This window comes from Lepidothrix coronata, unplaced genomic scaffold, assembly GCF_001604755.1.
Source record: "Lepidothrix coronata isolate B3197 unplaced genomic scaffold, Lepidothrix_coronata-1.0 Scaffold192, whole genome shotgun sequence".
Lineage (NCBI taxonomy): Eukaryota > Metazoa > Chordata > Aves > Passeriformes > Pipridae > Lepidothrix > Lepidothrix coronata.
In genome coordinates this window covers 467603-485524 of record NW_016690372.1, presented here as the reverse complement: position 1 = coordinate 485524, position 17922 = coordinate 467603, and the positions used below count along the sequence as shown (strand labels likewise).

Genomic DNA, 17922 nt, shown 5'->3' with positions numbered 1-17922 from the left:
GGGGAAATATTTGATATGACAATGTCATGTAGATGATGTAGACAAATGAGAACTTCCTAACTGGCAGAATGAAAAACTGGGAGCTGATTGTGTTAAATACATTGGCTAATTAGACTATGAAAGAAGGCAAGAGTTTAGCAGGAGTCAAAGTGCTACGTCATTTATTTAAATAAATTGATTTGCAGTAAATACCAACTAAATAAAGTTTCAGAAGGTACATAAAACTGCAGAGTTCAAATGTATATTGCAAGGAAGAGAATTTTCTGTGGGAATATTTCACATTTGCCTGGAAAGTGTCTCTGGCTACTTCTTCTGAACCAGTGGTGCTGTTGCAGCTGAAGATATAACATCAGTCCAGGTGATGGTGGATCTAACTCCCCTTGGCTTTTCTACATTCTGTTCTGGATTTTACATGTTGATTTCTCAGAAGCATCATACAAGAAATATACCCTTTATTGGGCAGGGAGAGAGGAAGAATTCTCTAATCCATCAGTGAGGGTTATCTGTTTTAAGCCCATCTGGACTGGTGAGTCAAGTCCCTTGGGCAAGACGTAGAATGTCAGCCACAAAGGCAAAAGACCAGAGCTAAGGAGGTGTTGCCAAGTACTGACCTTGAAGTTTAGGAGCTACATTTGGAAATTATAAATAGCTGGAGATGGTCTTCTTGCAACCTCCAGGATGCCTTGGTGACTGCCCTCCTCAGAGGGAAGCAGGCTGCCCTCCGGTCACAGCTCCAAGCCTCTAGCATAGTCCTTCAATGGGGAGCATCTTGTAGCTGGTCATACCTTTTTCAGACCTCCGTTCTTGTGAACTGTGATGGCTGTCTGTCAGTCCTTATCTATGTGATGCGAATATTTTTGATGTCCTGTGATTTCAAAATTGAATGCTAACCAGTTGGTTTTCATGGGCTCCCAAGGTGTGAGTTTTAAATAGAGAAGAGGATATTTTAACACAGTGTGGCACTGGACCTCTTGCCAAAGGGCATATATGAAGACTATATTTATAGTGTGCTTTCCTTCTACACTTGGTTTGTATTGTTTATATTTGATGTGTTGTGGTTGATTTGTAATAATATATTGAAACTTATTCCCTTTAAATAAACTTTTCGCTATGCAACCAAGAACTTTGTCTTCTGTTTAAAGCAAGTGAACATCTTGATTTGAGAAACTGAACTACAGACTTTCCAATAAAACAAGAATACAATTAAACTTGGTTTTATGAGCAAAGAAGAGGCAAATACTCAAAATGTACTTTGCAGTGTACTGGACATTTTGGTTGCAAATGGATAGGAGAGTGGTCTGTTGTCAGTTGGTGATGATGGCTCCAGCCAGGAATTTTTTCGTCCTGTTAAAATGACGTGCTGGGATATTTTTCATGTAAATCTTCAAATTCTCTGCAATGCTTGCGATTGTACTGAATGCTTGAAGAATTGTAGAGGAAAAGCAAGTAGCCAAGCTCATATAATGGGCACAGGTAGAGTTTGAATATTTTACCCTCTAGTGCTTCATACTGGTACTTGTCATCTCCGTTTGCAGAGATCCCCTATAGGTAGCTCTTCTGTTACTTCAGCTTTCAATCTGAAGAGCTAAAAACATCTCTTCAGTTACCAGATCCACATTGAGTTGTCTAGACGAAAGTGTTTGCCCTTCATAGCTCCTCACAGCTGCTTTGCTCATCAACTTTATCATACTACAAAGATTATATTTACATATACTGAAGGAAGCATTTGCTGGTCAAAATGAGGAATGATTCCTGCAGCCAGAGTAATCCTTTCTTACCTATCTCATTATGAAGTTTGGCAGGACAAGTGCTGCAGGGTTTCAGTTGTCTCATTTCTAGTCCAGTGTTTCCTTGGAGCACTTTTATAAAATAATTGATGGGCAGGAGCAATCATAAAGTGAGTTGATCAAAGGGATAGATGATTCTGCAAAGTTAAAGATGTTTCATTGTGTTTTAAGAACACCAAAGAGAAACACCGCTACAGCTACCTGATCACCATGCACTCGCTATGCATCCGTATCCTTGTGCTTGGCTCAGGCATGTGGACAACAGGAAAAGTAAGGAAAACAGTGGGGATGCAGGGAAGTGATACATTAGTTCTTTTTGGTCCACACTCCATAATTTTTGTGGTTGGGCTGCAGCAGAAACGCTCTGATAATGAGCTGCTCAGCAAAGGCATTGCAGCAGGCTTTGTTGGCCTTGCCAGGGAAGCAACTCTTCCCTGATTCAGCTGCACTGGGAGAATATTGTTCTTTGGCTTCTGAAGTCTTGTCATTGCCTTTAGTGGTGTTTGATTATCAACAGCAGTTTTCAGCTTAGGAGAGCCATTGTTAGACAGGTGGTATCGGATACACAATGGAGTCTCTGTAGTAATACATACACATGTAATTATTGTTTAAGGAATATCTGCCACCATCCTGCCTTGCATTGATAGGAACCCTGACTGCCAAGTAAAAGAAGCAAGGTTCACACCTGCTCCTTTTTGTACAGATACCATCATTTAGGAATCAGCAAGCAAATTAACCCTCTCTGGAAATGGACATATGGCTTGGGCTCTAGAAATGGTGAAGGTCTGGAGCACAAGCCCTATGAGGAACAGCTAAGAGAGCTGTGGTTGTTCAACATGAAGAAGAGGCGGCTCAGGGGAGACCTTATTGTTCTCTACAACTACCTGAAAGGAGCCTGTAGCCAGGTGGGGGTCAGCCTCTTCTCCCAGGCAACCAGTGACAGGAAGAGAGGACATAATGTTAAGCTGCACCAGGGGAGGTTCAGATTGGACATTAGGAGGAATTTCTTCACAGACAGGGTGACTAGATATTGCAATGGGCTGCCCAGGGAGGTGGTGGAGTCACTGTCCCTGGAAGTGTTTTAAGGAAAGACTGGACCTGGTGCTTAGTGCCATGGTCTAGTTGACAGGGTGGTGTTCGGTCATAGGATGGACACGATGATCTCAGAGGTCTTTTCCAGCATAATTTGATTCTGTAATGGGTATAATTTGATACAAAGGCAAGGGGTTGGCCCAGCTTCAGAGGGCCAGAAGCCAGCCCTCCTCCCCCGACAGCCTCCTTGCTTGCCAGGGCTGCCACCGGCACCGCCGTGAGCGGGGATGGCCTTGGCCTTGCTCCCGGACCGGGGTTCGAGCGCTCCCACCACCGGCCGAGAAGGCGCGGGCAGGGCGGGCCTGCCGAGCCGCTGTGCAGCTGTGGGGCCGGGGCGGGGATGGCCGGGGCCGCCCCCCTTGCCCTGCGGCGCCTTAATAGCAGCCCCGGCGACCCTCCCGTTGCCCGCCGCCGCGATGCTGCCCGCCCGCCGCCGAGGCCGCCCGGGGCCCGCGGGCCGCGCCCTGCGGGGCGGCCTCGCCTTCTACGTGCTGTGGGCTCTGCGGGAGCCGCCGCGGCGCCTCGGCAGGTACGGCCCGGCCCGGCCACGGGGTCTGCGCGGCAGCAGTGGGGCCAACGCGGCCCAGTCCCTGCCAGGGTTGGGCTCCCCCGAGGCCGGGGGCACCCGCACGCCTGGCCTTGGCCCTGGTCTCTGGAGCTGCCCCTGCCCGCACGGCTGCACTGCCCCAGCTCGTAGCCACGCTCCCTGCCCAGTCTACCCGTTATTTTCATCATCGCACCCTTGCATAGTTTCATCTTCAAATGACACCAGCCCTCTCCTTTCACCATTTCCGGGCATGTGTGATTTTAGGTCTGTAAATGTATTTATTTTTTTTTTTAACATTCATTTTGCTCCTTGATGATTATATATGGTGTTTTTCTTCCCTCGCAGCCAGTCCAGCAAGATGGGTTTCCAGGCTTGGCTGCCCCTGCCTTTGCCAAAGCAGCTGGTGGTGTTCAGCCTGGGAGACTGGAGCTGTTACTCTCCAGACACGAGCATCGCAGTGGAAGTGCTGGTGTCCCCAGGCGTCGCACCACAGCGCATTGGCACGCTGGAGCCCACACGCAGGTTATGGCAGGAGCTGCTAGGATGTCAGGAAGGGCATGCTGGAAAAGCTTTCTGATCTCTGGTGCTACCTGCTTCTACTGGTGTAGTCCCAAAACTGCTCAGGCCTGCTGGTCCTCCACCATAGTATTTCTCTCTAATGATGCTTTCAGCTTCCTTTTGGCTGCTTTCAGGGCTGGATCTTTTTCAGCTTTCGGCTCTTACTGTCTAGGGTAGGAGCAGGAATTTTGCCCTGGTCAGTGTCAGTTGTGGGCTGAAAACCCATGGTGGTCCCTTGTGCAGGTCTCTGGTGTGGGAAGATGACTGGAGAATGGATATTTTCATGACCTCATTGAAAGAGATGGACAAAGGCAACCCTGTGAGGCTTGTCCTGACTGTCAATGGACAGGTAAAACAACTGACATTCTCCTCTCCTCCTGCCTGGGATCCCAAATGTTATAGTTTTTGAGCCACAGAATCTCCTCTCCCATCCTCTCCTTTTCCTTTTCTTTGCTACTCCAAGGTAGAGCTAACAAATGCAGATCTGAGCGCAAGCCCTCTGTGATGCTCCAGGCATACCCTCTAAACACAGCTTTGTCAGAACACCTGTGCTGCAGGAGACTGGCAGCAGAGAGCAATTCACTTCCAGTTCCACTCTTTCCTGAGTCTTACAGAGTTGTTTTACCTTGTACTGAAGCCCTTGGATTTAGCATGTTGCAGTGCCTGGCTTTCCTTTTCCTTGTTTACTCTGTTGGTGTGGGAGATGAAATGTGGGCTATACCACTGGAGGGAATCTGTCCCTTGCAAGACATCTTTTTGCCCACCCTTTGAGGCTGGGGGCTGGCACAGTTGCTATGTCCTTTTGTTTTGTCACATTTTCTGCCACAGCTGCTCCGAGGTGTCTCCAGCAGTACACCTGCTCACCCCTTCCTTGTCCCAGAGACTACCCAGTCACCAGTGTTTCCAGCAGATGATAGACCTGTTGGCCGGGATCTGGAGGATCCTATCGAGGTATGTGTATCCTGGAACCTTCCTCTTGTTATTTCACCCTCTCCTTAGTAACTTTCCCCCTCGCCAGTGGCCATTCACTTGATGTCTAGCAGACATTTGTTGCCACTCTTTTGGTTAGACATTGCTAAGAAAGTTTTGGAGCCAAAGATTCACTTGTGCTAGGGAAAGATGTATTCTTTGTTGAAATGCCTTTGGAAAGGTTGAATTTAACGGTGCTTGGTGGGATGATTGTACAGCCTGTTTACTACTGGCACAGAGGGCCTTTTTGCCCTTCCAGTTGCCTTGTTCAACTGTGCCCAGCAGCCTAGAAGTGGACTGCAGCACACAGCAGCAGTTAGCTGCATTGCTCAGCATCTGTTTGGCAGCTGATACTGTTGGCATGCTGGCCCTTAGGACTCAATGGGAAGATGAGCCTGAAAACAAGCATCATGTGAAACTAATCTCTGGCCCAGTAACAGACAATTCACAGTAGCCTCAGGTCTTCAGAGCTGATTTCATTGGGACTCTTGTCACAGGTTAAGAGCCAGAGCTCAGAGGTGGCTGCTAGAGGATCCAGGCCTGGGAGGAAGGATGTCCATGCACCACTGAGGGCTCTGGTAGTGCCCTATGCCCTGAAGCCACCATCTGGCAAGGTGAAATCCAATGAGACCTGGAGAAATAGTCCTGTCCAAGGACCACCAAGAGTCCACTCCAAGAAGCCCAGGAAAGTTTTATTTGAACCCACAGCATCTGAGAGAGATCTTGATGAAGAAGGTAATTCTGGTAGCTTCTAGCTTTATTCTACAGGTCTTGTCTGAAAGATCAGTCAATGCTGCTGGGCTGCAACTTCCCACTCCACTTCTCTTTATACCTCCAAGGCATGAGGGGCTTGTCTGTGTTGGCTTGCAAATGCTGAGAATGCTCTTTATTCCTGGATCAACTGTTTGATGAATTTTTGCCTGTCAGGAAAAGGCCAGAAATAAAACATGGGATATTCCTAGCATCAACACTTTGTACCATGACACAATATGCCTATCACTTCATACAAGTAAAAAAGTTTTATAAATGAAGGCGAATATCATTAGCCTTGTGTTACAAAAGAGTAAATTGAGGCACAGGAAAGTTACCTAATATGACATCCTGTGACATCTCCATTAGTCTGTTTGTTCCCCTACTAACAGCATACCACTTGGTCCATAGAAGACATTGCTTATTATTACAGTATAGAGAATATGAAAAGGAATATATATATAATTAGCATAATTGTACTGACTTTTCAGTAGTGAGCAGGTAACTGCCAAAGGGTTTGGAAACAAAACCTTAGGCTTCTGGAGTGTGAATTCCAAGTCAGCTCTAGGGTGTGACCAAGTTCACTTGTAAAAACTGAACAATTACTCAGTGGTACCCATGTGAAATGACTTATTGGGACTTGGCTTGCTTCTCACAAAAGCAAATATAGCTCCATCCTTACGCTGCATGCAGTATGAGAAGGGGGAAGTGAGTTTCCATCACAGGGGTAAAATGCAATGGTGACAGCATGATGGCAGTCGAAGGAAGCGTGCCCTACTCTTACCTGTTTTGGGGATTTCTTCTGATGAGACTTTCATGATTCTTTATTTCGCACCTTGTTTGTTGCAGTGAGGTAGTTTTGTGCTGGGGGTTGGAGAAAGGAAGATCAAAGGGTCTTAAACTGTGAAGATTTCATATGTCTGCTGTCTGTTTTCTTTATGAGGCCATCTCTGTGTTCCCTCTGCAGATCTGGCTGTGAAGGAGTTGCAAGGTGAGGATTTGGTTCCTATTGCAGTTTGTCTCTTCAGTCACTCGGTGATGCTAGTCCTTCCCTTTAACGTCAAAAGCCTCTCATGCTTTGCCCTGTATCTCCCCAGTGATCAAGGGCAATAAGTACACTGTGTGTATATACTGTTCCTCTCCATGCAACTGCCATCAGTATAGGTGCTTCCAGTACTGTCAGGCTCTCCAATATGCTTCTGTAGCCCCTCTGAATCTCAGGAACACCTCTGGGTGCATAGCCCTTTGAGGAAAAGGGTAAGATGTGGAATAGACTTTGATTTAGCTTGCTCAGCCAACCACAGGAGCCTGGGAGAGCAAAGGAGGAGGAACAGAGCAGCACGAGGAATATCTCTGGAAGCAGCTCCACCAGGCTTCTGATTGTTCTATCTTGGGCACTAACAAGCTGTCCCTGGGTAGCCTTCCGTCGCTAGGAGTAACACAACTGGGATATCATTTCTGGGGATGTATAATCAATGGACATCCAAGCCTGTCTGAAGTGGAAGCCTTGTATGCATTCTACATCCAGCTACTCTGCTCACAACGTCTCTCCTAGTGCAGCACTTATTCCCCTGAGCCAACTGAAAAGGTTCCTCAGGGAGCTATGTCTTTTGCCACTGCAGAGTGAAGGGACTGAGGCCCTTGCCTTCCCACTTCTTCCCTCTAAGCATTCAGCTGTCTTGTTCTCCCCAGCAGGGAAGGCAGCTGAGGGTGTCTTATGTCACTCTGCTCACAGCCCTGTGCTCTCCTCTCCTCAGGCAGTCCCAGCCCTCGGTGGTGTCATGCCATGTGCCTCAGTGACCTGGGGACAGCTGTTCTGATTGGTGGAGAAGGTGTCGATCAGCAGTCCTGCAAGGATGTGCTCTGGAAGCTGGAAATTGGTGGGGACTTGAATGCTGTCAAAGTCAATGAGGGGGGCTCAAGGACAACTTATGAAAATGGGAGGGGGCACTTGGGGGTCTGTGCATATGGAGGGGACAGCAAAGGTGTCACATCTAGTGCGGTCACCAGGCTGAGCTGACAGCATGGAGTGCCATGTGAGGCTCTGGGGTTGTATGTGAGAGACCTCTAGGAGCTAAGGTATAACTTCCAGAAAGAGTTGGGGGAATTTTAAGGGGTAAAAGCAGTTTGCAGTCTGTGCATGGTAACTAGTGAAGTTGAGATACGACTCCAGTGCATTGTGTCTTTCTGCACCTCACTGGTCCTTTCTTTCACCTTGCTATTCCCCTTCATTCCTTATACAGGAGGAATTCTGTAAGAGTTCCCTCTAGCCCTGAATCAAAAGAGAGGAAGAGACAAAAGGAGCAAAGGTTTTGAGTAAAGATTTTAGGGCATATTTTTAAAATCTAGATAAATCAACAGCATCACTGAAGTCCCACACCATCTCTCTGATGTTGCTCCCACAGACAGTGATTTGTGGCTCCCAGTGGGTTTCCAGCTACAAAACACCATGCCATCATGCTTGCATGGTCACACAGCTACCTATGACCCTGACACCAAGCGTATCTACATCTTTGGGGGCATAAGGGAGGACAAAGACTACAGCAGCATTTACATTCTGGACACGGTCACCTGGAAATGGCTCCTCGTGACTGTGAGTACTGCATCTCTTCCCAGACAAAAGCACAGGAAGGGTGGCAGGTTCTGCCTGAATGTGGCAATCAATGTGCCTGTGTCCTTATTCCAGTAGCCTTGGTCCACTGTTGTTGCAGGTTATCTGAGATGCTTAGTTGGGTTTGACAGATAAAAGAAGGCTATGTTGAAAAGCTGCAAGTGTGACAGAAATCAGGAGCTGTGCCTACAATGAATGAAGCAAGGTGAAAAAATGGTTGCTGTGTCTGGCCAGGCTCACGGGTGGGAGGTACAAGCAGTAGAGGGAAATGGTCATTGAGAGTAGCACCAGATGCTGAGGTGAAGAGCTGGTCTTCTCAAACCAGAGACTGCTCTGAGCACAGCAGAACTCTGAGAAGAACCTGTTGGCAAGGGACTATCTGTCCTTTTCTGGGCTAAGGTACAAGATGGCTTTTACAGAGTAAGCCTGGATGAGATCTTTCTTCCATGTCATCTTCTGAGGAAGGTGGTGTGGGAGATTGACTTCCTTCTCTTATCAGAGCATTCTGGTGGTGCAGAGTATGCAAAGAATGTACTGTCTACTTGTGCAGCAAAGATCTGGCTGGGGAGCCAACAAAGTGGAAGCTGAGACTTGTCAAACTCATTGCATGATGTGGGCCCCTTTCCTACGGGTCATGCAGCAAATAATGTGCTTCTTGTAATAAGCATATGTTGAACTTTTTCCAGGCTAAAGGGAGGATACCAGTGCTCACCTACCACAGTGCAACTATCTACCAAAAAGAACTCTTTGTTTTTGGAGGAACTTTCCCCAAAAAGGCATCACTGGCAGTTGGACTCTGCAGCAATGTGCTCTATGTCTTCAATCCAGAGCATGAAATTTGGTATCAGCCCATCTCAGAAGGGGAGAAACCTCTGCCTAGGTTTGGGTGAGAGTGCTCTAATTCTAGCCCTCAGAAAAAGAGCAGGAAACCTCTGCTCACCTTCCCTCTCCCCCATCAGTGTTATTCCCTAAATATTAGGTGATTGTTCTCCACCGTTTAGTCCTTAAAATAGGGCTGTGTTTTGAGCAATGTGACTCTCAGTACCGTCTGTCATAAATCCTGATGAGATTCTGTCCTTGGGCCGCAGGGTTATGGGTAGAGGCAGGTGTAGACTGAAGCTGTGGCACCTCAATAGAAGAAGCCAAGGCTAAAATGGAAGTTTTGGGAACTTGCTGAATATGTTTTATTCACTTGCTTCCCCTCTGCCCAGGCATTCAGCTACTCTACTGAAAAACAAGCTGCTGATTTTTGGGGGTCGGAGGACTTCTCTTTACCTCAGTGACATGCACATTCTGGATCTGGGTAAGAAAGTCTTGGCTGCCTTGGGAAGGTCCGTCCTAAGACAGGGACTGGGGGGGTGAGGCATGCTAAGTGGGAAGGTAGCAATAACAGTATAAAAACTCCTGACTAGACAATGGAGATGGAAGAACTATGGCGTTAAAAAAAAGAAGGGGAAAAAAAACCAACAACAACAACCCCCCCCAAAACAACAACAAACCAAAAAACCTCCCACCAAAACAAACCCCCACCTTTCTGGGGTAATAGAGGAGGGAATAGAGAAAAACAAGACTGCTTTTTAGAAAGCAGGTTGCTGATGTGGTAAAGCATTGAAGTTTTTGTCTAGTTATGAGGCTGAGCTTTTTGGACATTTCACCTGCCTTTTCCCTGGCTGTCAGGTTTCATGGAGTACACACCAGTCCCCCTACTCGCAGGACAGCCTTCTGCACGTTGGTAAGATCCTATTGCAGACCAGGATCTATTTTCTTCCTCTGTCCTTTCTCCTTGAAGCCAGGTTTAAACAGTGCTGGTGATCAGACCCAGTTGCATCTCTGTCCCAGTAGTCAAAATACAGTGGCTCCTCTGCTGTGGGACTAGGAATTCCTGTCCTTGTTGGTGCCCCTGTGGTGCTGGGGTGTACAGACCCCTTAGTCTCCCTGGAAATCTGCCTTTCAGGCTAGGGTAACCTTTCTGCTGTGTGCTAGTGCACTGTATTGTTTGGTCTCCTCAGTACTTGGAGAGGTACCGTGGCACACAGAGAGGAAGAACCTCCTGTACCAGGACTATGCTGGACCTAATGGGACACAATTGCCCATTAGAACAATTACCTAAATCAGGGCAAAGCCCATCTAGCCTGCTATCTCCCCCCACTAGAGCAAAACACAGGACTTTTGATAGGTCCTTCTGAAAGAATGAGGTGCTCTTCAGGCCTGATCATGGCCTGATCTGCAGAGGCAGCTCTTTTAGGGTTATTCAGCAAGTCAGGGTAGAAGAGAAGCAGAATTTAACTTTCTTTCTGCAGCTTAAGCCCCCAACCTTCTACTGAAGTCTGCCCATCTCTGCCCATTGCTCTGACTGAGGCTACCCCTGCAGGTGCTGCTGCAGTCACCTTTGCTTTGCTTTGGTTGCAGTTTCCATGCAGCTTTGGCTGTTTCAGACCAGAAGGTTCTGATCAGTGGAGGCTGCAATGCCATGGGAGCCCTGCATGATGCCTTTGTCTTCCACCTAGGTAAGTGACTCTCCTGCCCTGTTTCCATAGCTGAAGGTGACTGTGGGGCTGCAGTGGCGTTCCAGAACACCTAGTCTGGTCCATTTGTTTCATCCCTTGCACTAGGAGTGGGTTTGTCAGTATTGATAGCCCCTTTCTACTTCAGATACTCTTTCATGGAGCACAGTGATCCACCACGACCTCTGCTCTGTGCCTCGAGCTGGCCACACATTGCTTGACCTGACTCCCACTCACCTGATAGATGTGGACAAGGAGAAGAAAGGGGAGCACAGCCTGCACACGGTGTTGGTCTTTGGGGGCTCCAACTGTGCAGGAACCTTTTACAACAGCACAGTCAAGATCAAGCTGGACCTAGGATAATGCAGAATACTCAGAATGAGCCTGAACAGCAAGGGCTCTTCACCAGCCTAAATGCAGACATGGATGGCAATAAATGAGCCCAAGCAATGTTGTGGTCCAAGTATCTGTATGTAGGTGAATGCCACCTTGGCACAAGAGACTGGAGGTTTGTAACATCTTTCGGAAGGCTGTGGGTATTGTTCTTTTAGGGTAGCTGATATACAGTATCAGACTGGCAGAAATTCCATCCCCTATGGATGTCTTGGTACTTGGGCTCGGGTGCCAAAACATTCAGTGAGATCTGATCTAAGCCTCCACAGGAACACAGACACAAAGATCTGGTTTCCTTTCTTGCCCTACAGGTTTTTGGGCTGGAGTTCCTGGAGTGCTTTCAACTCTGAAGGTGACTCAGGTGTTTCGTTTCATTTGGGATGAGTGAATGGGATTTACTCCTGCCACTTGGAAAGTCTTCATAGTGAAAGTATGATTCTGGTTTCAAGGGAACCTGAATGGGATTCCCTTAGGCAATAGTCTGCAGCTGAAAACTAGGAAAACACCTGGAAGAGTGTTTGAGGGAAAAGGAATGTAATTTTCAGTGTATGGGAGAAAGCTGTTTGTGCCTTGCTGACTATGGCACAATCATTTAGTGTTGCTCTAGACAGACCTTTATGATAAATTCTGTGCGACTGCTGCTATGTAAGGAATAGGTACAAGTCCTCAGTCCCAGGTAGTAATTCTCTTATGTGCAAGGGGTGGCAGAGTTGCTGACTTAGCTCTTTCAAGATCCATGAGACCCAACAAAGGTTAGGATTAAGCTGTCTTCCATCAGAGACTAACTCTTACTGTTTATATCCATGGCACTGATGACTATGCCATAGCTCTGAGGCAGCTCCAAGGACAAGCACAGTGTATACACTGATTCCTTGATGCTCTTTCTGTAGATGGTAGAAAGAAGCTGCACCTATGGGGAGTCCAGAATTGGCTCAATGCCTCACAGTTGTTTGTGGCCACATTCCCCAACCCAAAGCCATACAAAGGGAACTTATGATAATTATGGATGCTTCTGCTTTAATCTGCTTCATGGAGATAGATTAGACAGAAAAAACTAGTAGCTGTAAGCATTCCAGCACAGGCACACTCCTCTTAGTTATCCAGGCTCCTTGGAGTCCTCTGTCCTTCTTCCCACCCAGATTAATGGGAGACAATAGTACTAGGGCTTCCTGCTGGCACTGAAGTCCTACTCAGACTGTAGGTGTTGTCTTCTTTGTCACTCCAGCTGACTAGATTTAATGAGTAGAAGGGCTTCAAGCTCGCAGCTCTGCAGGGGTATCTGGCTGCCGGCATGGATGGCTTACTTTGAAGGCCTCTAACTCCAAGAGAGCTTTATTTATTCTGGTTATTGTGGGATATGGACCCATGTCCACTTTGAATCTGCAAAAGGAAAAGAATTGATGAAGTACTAAGAGTTGGACAGCCAGTACAGCAGTGAGCAGAAGGACAGAGCAGTATGCTATGCCTGCCCAGTATGGGAGAATCTCACAGTCATTTACAATAACAATAAAGATTTGTCCTCGTAGGTTTAAAATGCTAGAAAGGTTAATTAGTTCCTGAAGAGGCTGTGAAGTCTCCTTCTCTAGAGATATTCAAAACCTACCTGGAGGCAATCCTGTGCCACTTGCTCTAGGTGAACTTGCTTTAGCAGGTGAGTTGTTGGACTAGATGACCTCCAGAATTCTCTTCCAACCCCAATGATTCTGTGATTCTGTGATCTTTACCAGGCTTTTATATAATTGCAGCACAGGTAAGGAGGCACTATGCTTTTCCTGGGAATCATGCAGCCATTACTTGTATGTGTTTAATGCTTTAAATAAATATAGATGAATCTTTTCCTCCTGTGTGTTGTCTAAATATAAGGCAAACAGGGAGAGAGAACGTGGAGTGTGGGCAACCTCAGCTTTTCTAAGGTCATAGATCAGGTTTCCCCCCAGGGCCCTCTGAGAAGAGAGCGCTGCTCCTTATTTCTAAGAGCTTCAAAAAGAGACAATATTTATTACATAGGATAATTCATGGAGAGAAGAACCAAAACTGGATAGGGCAGGCAGAATGGATACTTTCTAACAGACACAAGGAGCAGCAGAAGGCAAGGTCTGACACCCCAGCACAAAGAATAGGTGCCCTTGAAGAACGCCTCAAGTTTATCCTTAATTACCTTTCAGCATTGGCAACCTGAGGCACCAAGCACAGATCAGCCATGGAAACCTACAAATGTAGCAGAAAAAAGGGGTTACAGTAACTCAGAGCCTGTTCCATCACACTTCACAGCGGTGGCAGGCTTCAAGAGCAGGATAGACATTATTTTATCAGCCAGTACAGAGGAGTTGTCATGGCAATCTAATTATTTAATCCAGCATTAAATAATGCAACAACAGTACAAGGAAAAGAACTTCATAGCAGTCACTAGTAGAAGAAGCCATCAGCCTTTAGGGTTTTTTGGTGGTTTTTGTTTGTTTGGTTGGGTTTTTTTTGGGTTGTTTTGTTTTGTTTTGTTTTTTAATTACCAGCCGATCATGCTAGCCTGAAGGACACTGCTTCTATGGCAACTGCCTCTGAGCAAACAGGTCTGCTGGCAAGCTGCAGAGGGACGTGATGGAGGGAGAGTGGTGTTTGCATGGCTGGGAAAAGATGAGTAAATATTGCTTGTTTGCACTGCAGGAGTATCAAGCAGCTCCTGCCAATGTCAAGACTTGATATGTGATAGGGCCTCTGCACACAGGCTCAGAGACTTGCAACCTAAAAGAAGACTCAAGGACAAGACTGCCAGCTGCCTACCTGCACAGAGGCACCTGTCCCTACCCCACTTCCCAGGTCACAAAGTCCTGGGTACTTCTCAGAGAACACATTATTCTCCAAGATTAGATCTCCTAAGTAGCCTTTGCCCTCCAAGGGTTCCATAAGGCTGCTACTAGACAATTCTCTGCATCACAGGATATTGCAGGAGCCTTCCTTTTTCCCTCAGCTTTTATAAGAAAGATCCATTTGCCTGCCAAGCAGAACTATTAAATGGAAGAAGCCTGAGCTGCCTCTAGTTTGGTAAGGGTCAGAACAGCTTGTATGTGAGCTCTGTGAAATCTGTCCATGTTAAAACTGGAGAATCAGAGCAGAAAAATACAAGTTGGTTAAAGATTTCACAGAACAGAGGTAAGAACTGAACCCATGTTTCTTAAGCCAAGATTTGCCCCTGACTACACTTTTAACTGCAGATCTCTTAAAGATGAAATATATAGCATCTGTTTCCATATTGTCTAGTAACAGCCTGATCCTAGATACAGCTGCAGAATCTGGCCATCAGCAGGTTATAGGCAGAGACAAGTAAATATTTCTGTAACTCTTTGTCACTCAGTAATGGCCTAAGTAGGATCCGTGCAGCTGTTTTTTCTTATGGTGAAGGCACTGCATGTAACTTCAGGCACAGGATGGGGTTGTGCTCTGTCTCCTTAACTAATTTTCTTTCCTATTTTAGGGAAGATACTGGCATTTTCAGTTCTGTAATGGTACACAACACTCTCTCAGATACTTACTTCATCCCCCACACAGTAGCGTCCAGCAGTGTGCTGTAGAATCTGCTCCAGTGCTGTCAAGAGAGGTGGTACACTGGAGTGAGGCATTGGAAATTCACTTGAAGAGGACACCAAAGACATTTTAGACTGATAATTATGAACAAGGGCATTTTGACCATGAACAGAGTATGAAAAAGGACCAATTTGGGACAGAAACTAGAAGGAACAGGAATCTTACAACGGTTTAGTTATGGGAGTCTTTAGGGTCCTTCAGGTTTTTTGGACCCAGGGTGATTTCAGTTGCTTCAGACAATGCAGATGAAATACTAAGAGGATAATGTAGAAATATGTGAAAGGAGAGGGGAGAAATGCAAAGGTTCAGTCAGTTTTTGTCTGTCCAGAAGTGAAGGGGGCCTGTCATTGCAGCACATGGGGGAAATGGTTTTGAAGAAACAAAAAGCACCTTACCTCTAAGGAGGTAAAAAAATACTCTGCTACTTGCTAGACATTGTTGGAGTTTGCCATCAGATATCCGTTGTCTGATTACAAAAGCAAATACATATATATATATGTATATATAGATAGAACTTTAAAGCAAAAGGCACTAGTTTGGGAGCAGCTGGATGGAAAGAACTGCTGTGAGCCCTCATGCTTCAGAGTGAATCAACTGCTGCAGTGTGCAGGATGGCCCCAGACTTCCCCTCTGCCATGTGCAGCAGTGGTAGTGCCCTATGGGCAGCATCTTTCCTCTGAGACCCTGGAAAACTACCAGTCCTGGGCAAGGGACTCTGGGCAGGAAGAGCACTGTCTCTGCGGCAGGGCAGGACCACAGCACACTGGCCTAGAAGCTTCTGTTGTTCTGCTTGAAAAGTCAAGTAGGATGCCAGTGGTGCAGCAGTTTGTAAGGTCAGTCAAAATGCTGATAATTTTAGATGTCGGATGTACCTTGAAAGCCAGATGAAATATAATTCTGAGCCCATTCCATTTTTCTCTCCCCTATTTGTTTCAGGACACCCAGGTTCTGCAAAGGCAAAGCAACCTCTAGGTTAGATGACTGTTGCTGGATGGATCTTGCCCACTGTGTCATCTGGGGGAGGAGAGGGAAGATAAGAGTTGCCAAGCCTGAACCCCTAGCCTGAGTTCAGTGGATTGGGTCAGCCCTGACCTCACCATCATTGAATCATGCACCTCGCTGTATCTTTTTCTTGCCACTGTCCTTCCGTAACAGATCCCAGGGAATCCCTTTGCCTCTGCCTTTGGATTGCTCAATTCTCTTCTTCTTCTAATGTCCTAGACCCAGCAGTAAAACCACATGGGTTCAGCTGTTTCTGGAAAGAGCCCTGGGATGTTATAGGATTTTCTGTGTTGGAAATACTGTACTATTGTTGCCACTGGCAGATCAAGCCACTGGCAGATCAAGGCTAAGCACAGATATCATCTGCTAACTCACAAGTCTGAAGTTCTGCCACCCTGTTGGCTGGCAACAATTTAAACAGACTGAGAATTTCAGAGATGGAAATCCTTTCTGATTTTTTCATTTGCATAGGTCTGACAAGGCAGTACCTGGAGTGGTTGAATGCCTGAGACAATGTGATCAGCAATCATTCTGACTTGGGCTCTCTTCTTTGGATCTTGGGGCAGGAGACTGGGGTTAGGCCGTGTCTCTTCGAGGTAATGAATTATAGCTAGCTGTAGTGAACAGAGAGATAATGGGAGGTTATTGGAGAGCCAAGGAAAAGTTCACATCCTGAACACCTGGAAAGAGGAGCTGATCCAAGAGGATACAACAGCTTTTCAATGAGATTTGTAACCAGCACAGGGAACAGAATATCCCCTCTGATGTCTGCTTGTGACCTGTTGTCATTTAGTCTAGCTGTAATTTCAGGCAAATCCTGGCACAGCCATCTAAGTCAGACTAGAAATTGCTCAGTGAAAGGTAGAATTATGAACCAAACTGTAACTGAACTCAAATCCTTGACAGCAGCTTCCCAGCAAAGACTATGTGATACTTCTGTTCCCAAGTGGGATTGTTTATCATAAATGCCATCTCTTTTCCAATGCACAGATGAGAGCTTTGGGGGAAAAGATAAGGCAAAACCATCCCCTCCACATGGGGCAGCAGGCAGGAGTGAATGATTAACAGGGATGGGGCTGGTAACTCACCGACTGAGAAAGGGTGATGCCATCAATTTTCAAGGCTGGGACTTGCTTCATTGGATTCAGTGCCTTGAATTCAGCGGAAAACTGTGGAAACAAACCTGAGCTTACTTTACAGCAATAAGAAATCCTTCTTTCTTTTTTCTTACCCTAGAACTCAGTTACTAAACATTTTTTTACCTGTTTTTTCTCTCTACTGCAATATTAATATTTTCAGTAAATTATGCTGTACTATTAGCCTATAGCAAGCTCTCACTGGGGCTCAGGGATCACTGCATCCAGGGCCAGACTGCCTTATCGCTTGATAAGCCATCACTGCAATGCCCAGGATGGGTGGTCCTGCATCAGTGTTGGCATTACTGTTCTAGTTCTCCAACTCCGCCTTAGCCCATACTGGCACATTGAGCTGGTGGTATTACTAGGGCACAACTCCCTCCTATGGACCCCAGAGTAAGTTCTCAGTGAAGAGTTCTTCTACCAACTCACCCCTTCCTTTGGCAGGCCCTTTGCAGCCCCCTGCAATATCATTTAGCATCTTTTGGACACATGCACCCTGACACACACATGCTTTTTGAATGAGGTTGTGTCTGTGTTTAAAGTGCAGTGCAGCTTCTCAGAAGTCTATGCACCAGATATGTTCAGTCATATCATGGTAAGCAAGAGCAAAAGATCTTCAGCATTCTGAATTCAGTTACGGATGTTTAAGAGAGGAAAAAGCCTCTATCTAATCCCAAGCCTCCTCAGGATCCCCAAGTTCAGTACCCTTGGAGACAGCAATGGTATCTCTATCCTTACCTGCTGTCCTCCATCCTTCACGAGGTTCACTGGCACCAGGTCATAGGAAATCCCTTTCAGAGCCAGTGCTAGGGAGAGCAGAGTGTACAGCTTCAGACAGGTAGAGTGGGACTATTTTCACTGGTAATGGATTCAGGGAAATGTTACTGTGGAAGGCGCAAAGGAGAAAGCCAGATCCACAACTTTGTGGGTGAAAAGGCTAGAAGGCTTTATTGAAGAGGAACTGAACTGAACAGGCAAAAGATTGTAAGCA

At 46.5% G+C, this 17922-nt stretch overlaps 2 protein-coding genes across 10 annotated transcripts in view; one reads left to right on the top strand and one right to left on the bottom strand.

The window, feature by feature from the left end:
- Positions 1-3539: 3539 nt before the first annotated feature.
- Positions 3540-12085, top strand: LOC108505495 (rab9 effector protein with kelch motifs-like). 4 transcript variants are annotated; one of them, XM_017831557.1, is made up of 12 exons: positions 3540-3690; positions 4228-4333; positions 4813-4935; positions 5451-5688; positions 6647-6694; positions 7461-7583; positions 8109-8296; positions 9001-9200; positions 9526-9617; positions 9992-10046; positions 10724-10821; positions 10967-12085. In XM_017831557.1, the coding sequence occupies exons 1-12, from the start codon at positions 3677-3679 to the stop codon at positions 11179-11181; spliced, it is 1500 nt and encodes a 499-aa protein (XP_017687046.1). In that variant the 5' UTR covers positions 3540-3676; the 3' UTR covers positions 11182-12085. The 4 variants fall into 4 exon arrangements, with proteins under 4 accessions (XP_017687046.1, XP_017687044.1, XP_017687043.1 ...); XM_017831555.1 differs by lacking the exon at positions 3540-3690 and adding an exon at positions 3697-3948 and having other exon boundaries at positions 6671-6694; XM_017831554.1 differs by lacking the exon at positions 3540-3690 and adding an exon at positions 3697-3948.
- A 126-nt stretch (positions 12086-12211) lies between these two features.
- GSTZ1 (glutathione S-transferase zeta 1) overlaps positions 12212-17922 on the bottom strand; it is a 13749-nt gene continuing 8038 nt past the window's right edge. For 2 of the 6 annotated variants that reach the window (XM_017831558.1, XM_017831559.1), the window contains exons 3-9: positions 17670-17737; positions 16881-16961; positions 16281-16406; positions 15663-15738; positions 14739-14791; positions 13370-13419; positions 12212-12591 (exon numbers count right to left, since the gene is read on the bottom strand). In XM_017831558.1, the coding sequence (XP_017687047.1) occupies positions 12465-12591; positions 13370-13419; positions 14739-14791; positions 15663-15738; positions 16281-16406; positions 16881-16961; positions 17670-17737 (581 nt within the window). In that variant the 3' untranslated portion in view covers positions 12212-12464. Of the gene's footprint in view, positions 12592-13369; positions 13420-14738; positions 14792-15662; positions 15739-16280; positions 16407-16880; positions 16962-17669; positions 17790-17922 lie in introns of all 6 variants that reach the window. The other 4 variants (XM_017831562.1, XM_017831563.1, XM_017831561.1 and 1 more) reach the window with 4 other exon arrangements.

Excerpts from the sequence above, each read along its gene's own strand:
- LOC108505495 (XM_017831554.1), top strand. The coding sequence starts at position 3,749 with ATGGTGTTTTTCTTCCCTCGCAGCCAGTCCAGCAAGATGGGTTTCCAG. Across the intron at positions 3,949-4,227 it reads ACGCTGGAGCCCACACGCAG|GTCTCTGGTGTGGGAAGATG; the intron begins GTTATGGCAGGA and ends TCCCTTGTGCAG. Across the intron at positions 5,689-6,646 it reads GAGAGATCTTGATGAAGAAG|GCCATCTCTGTGTTCCCTCT; the intron begins GTAATTCTGGTA and ends TTTCTTTATGAG.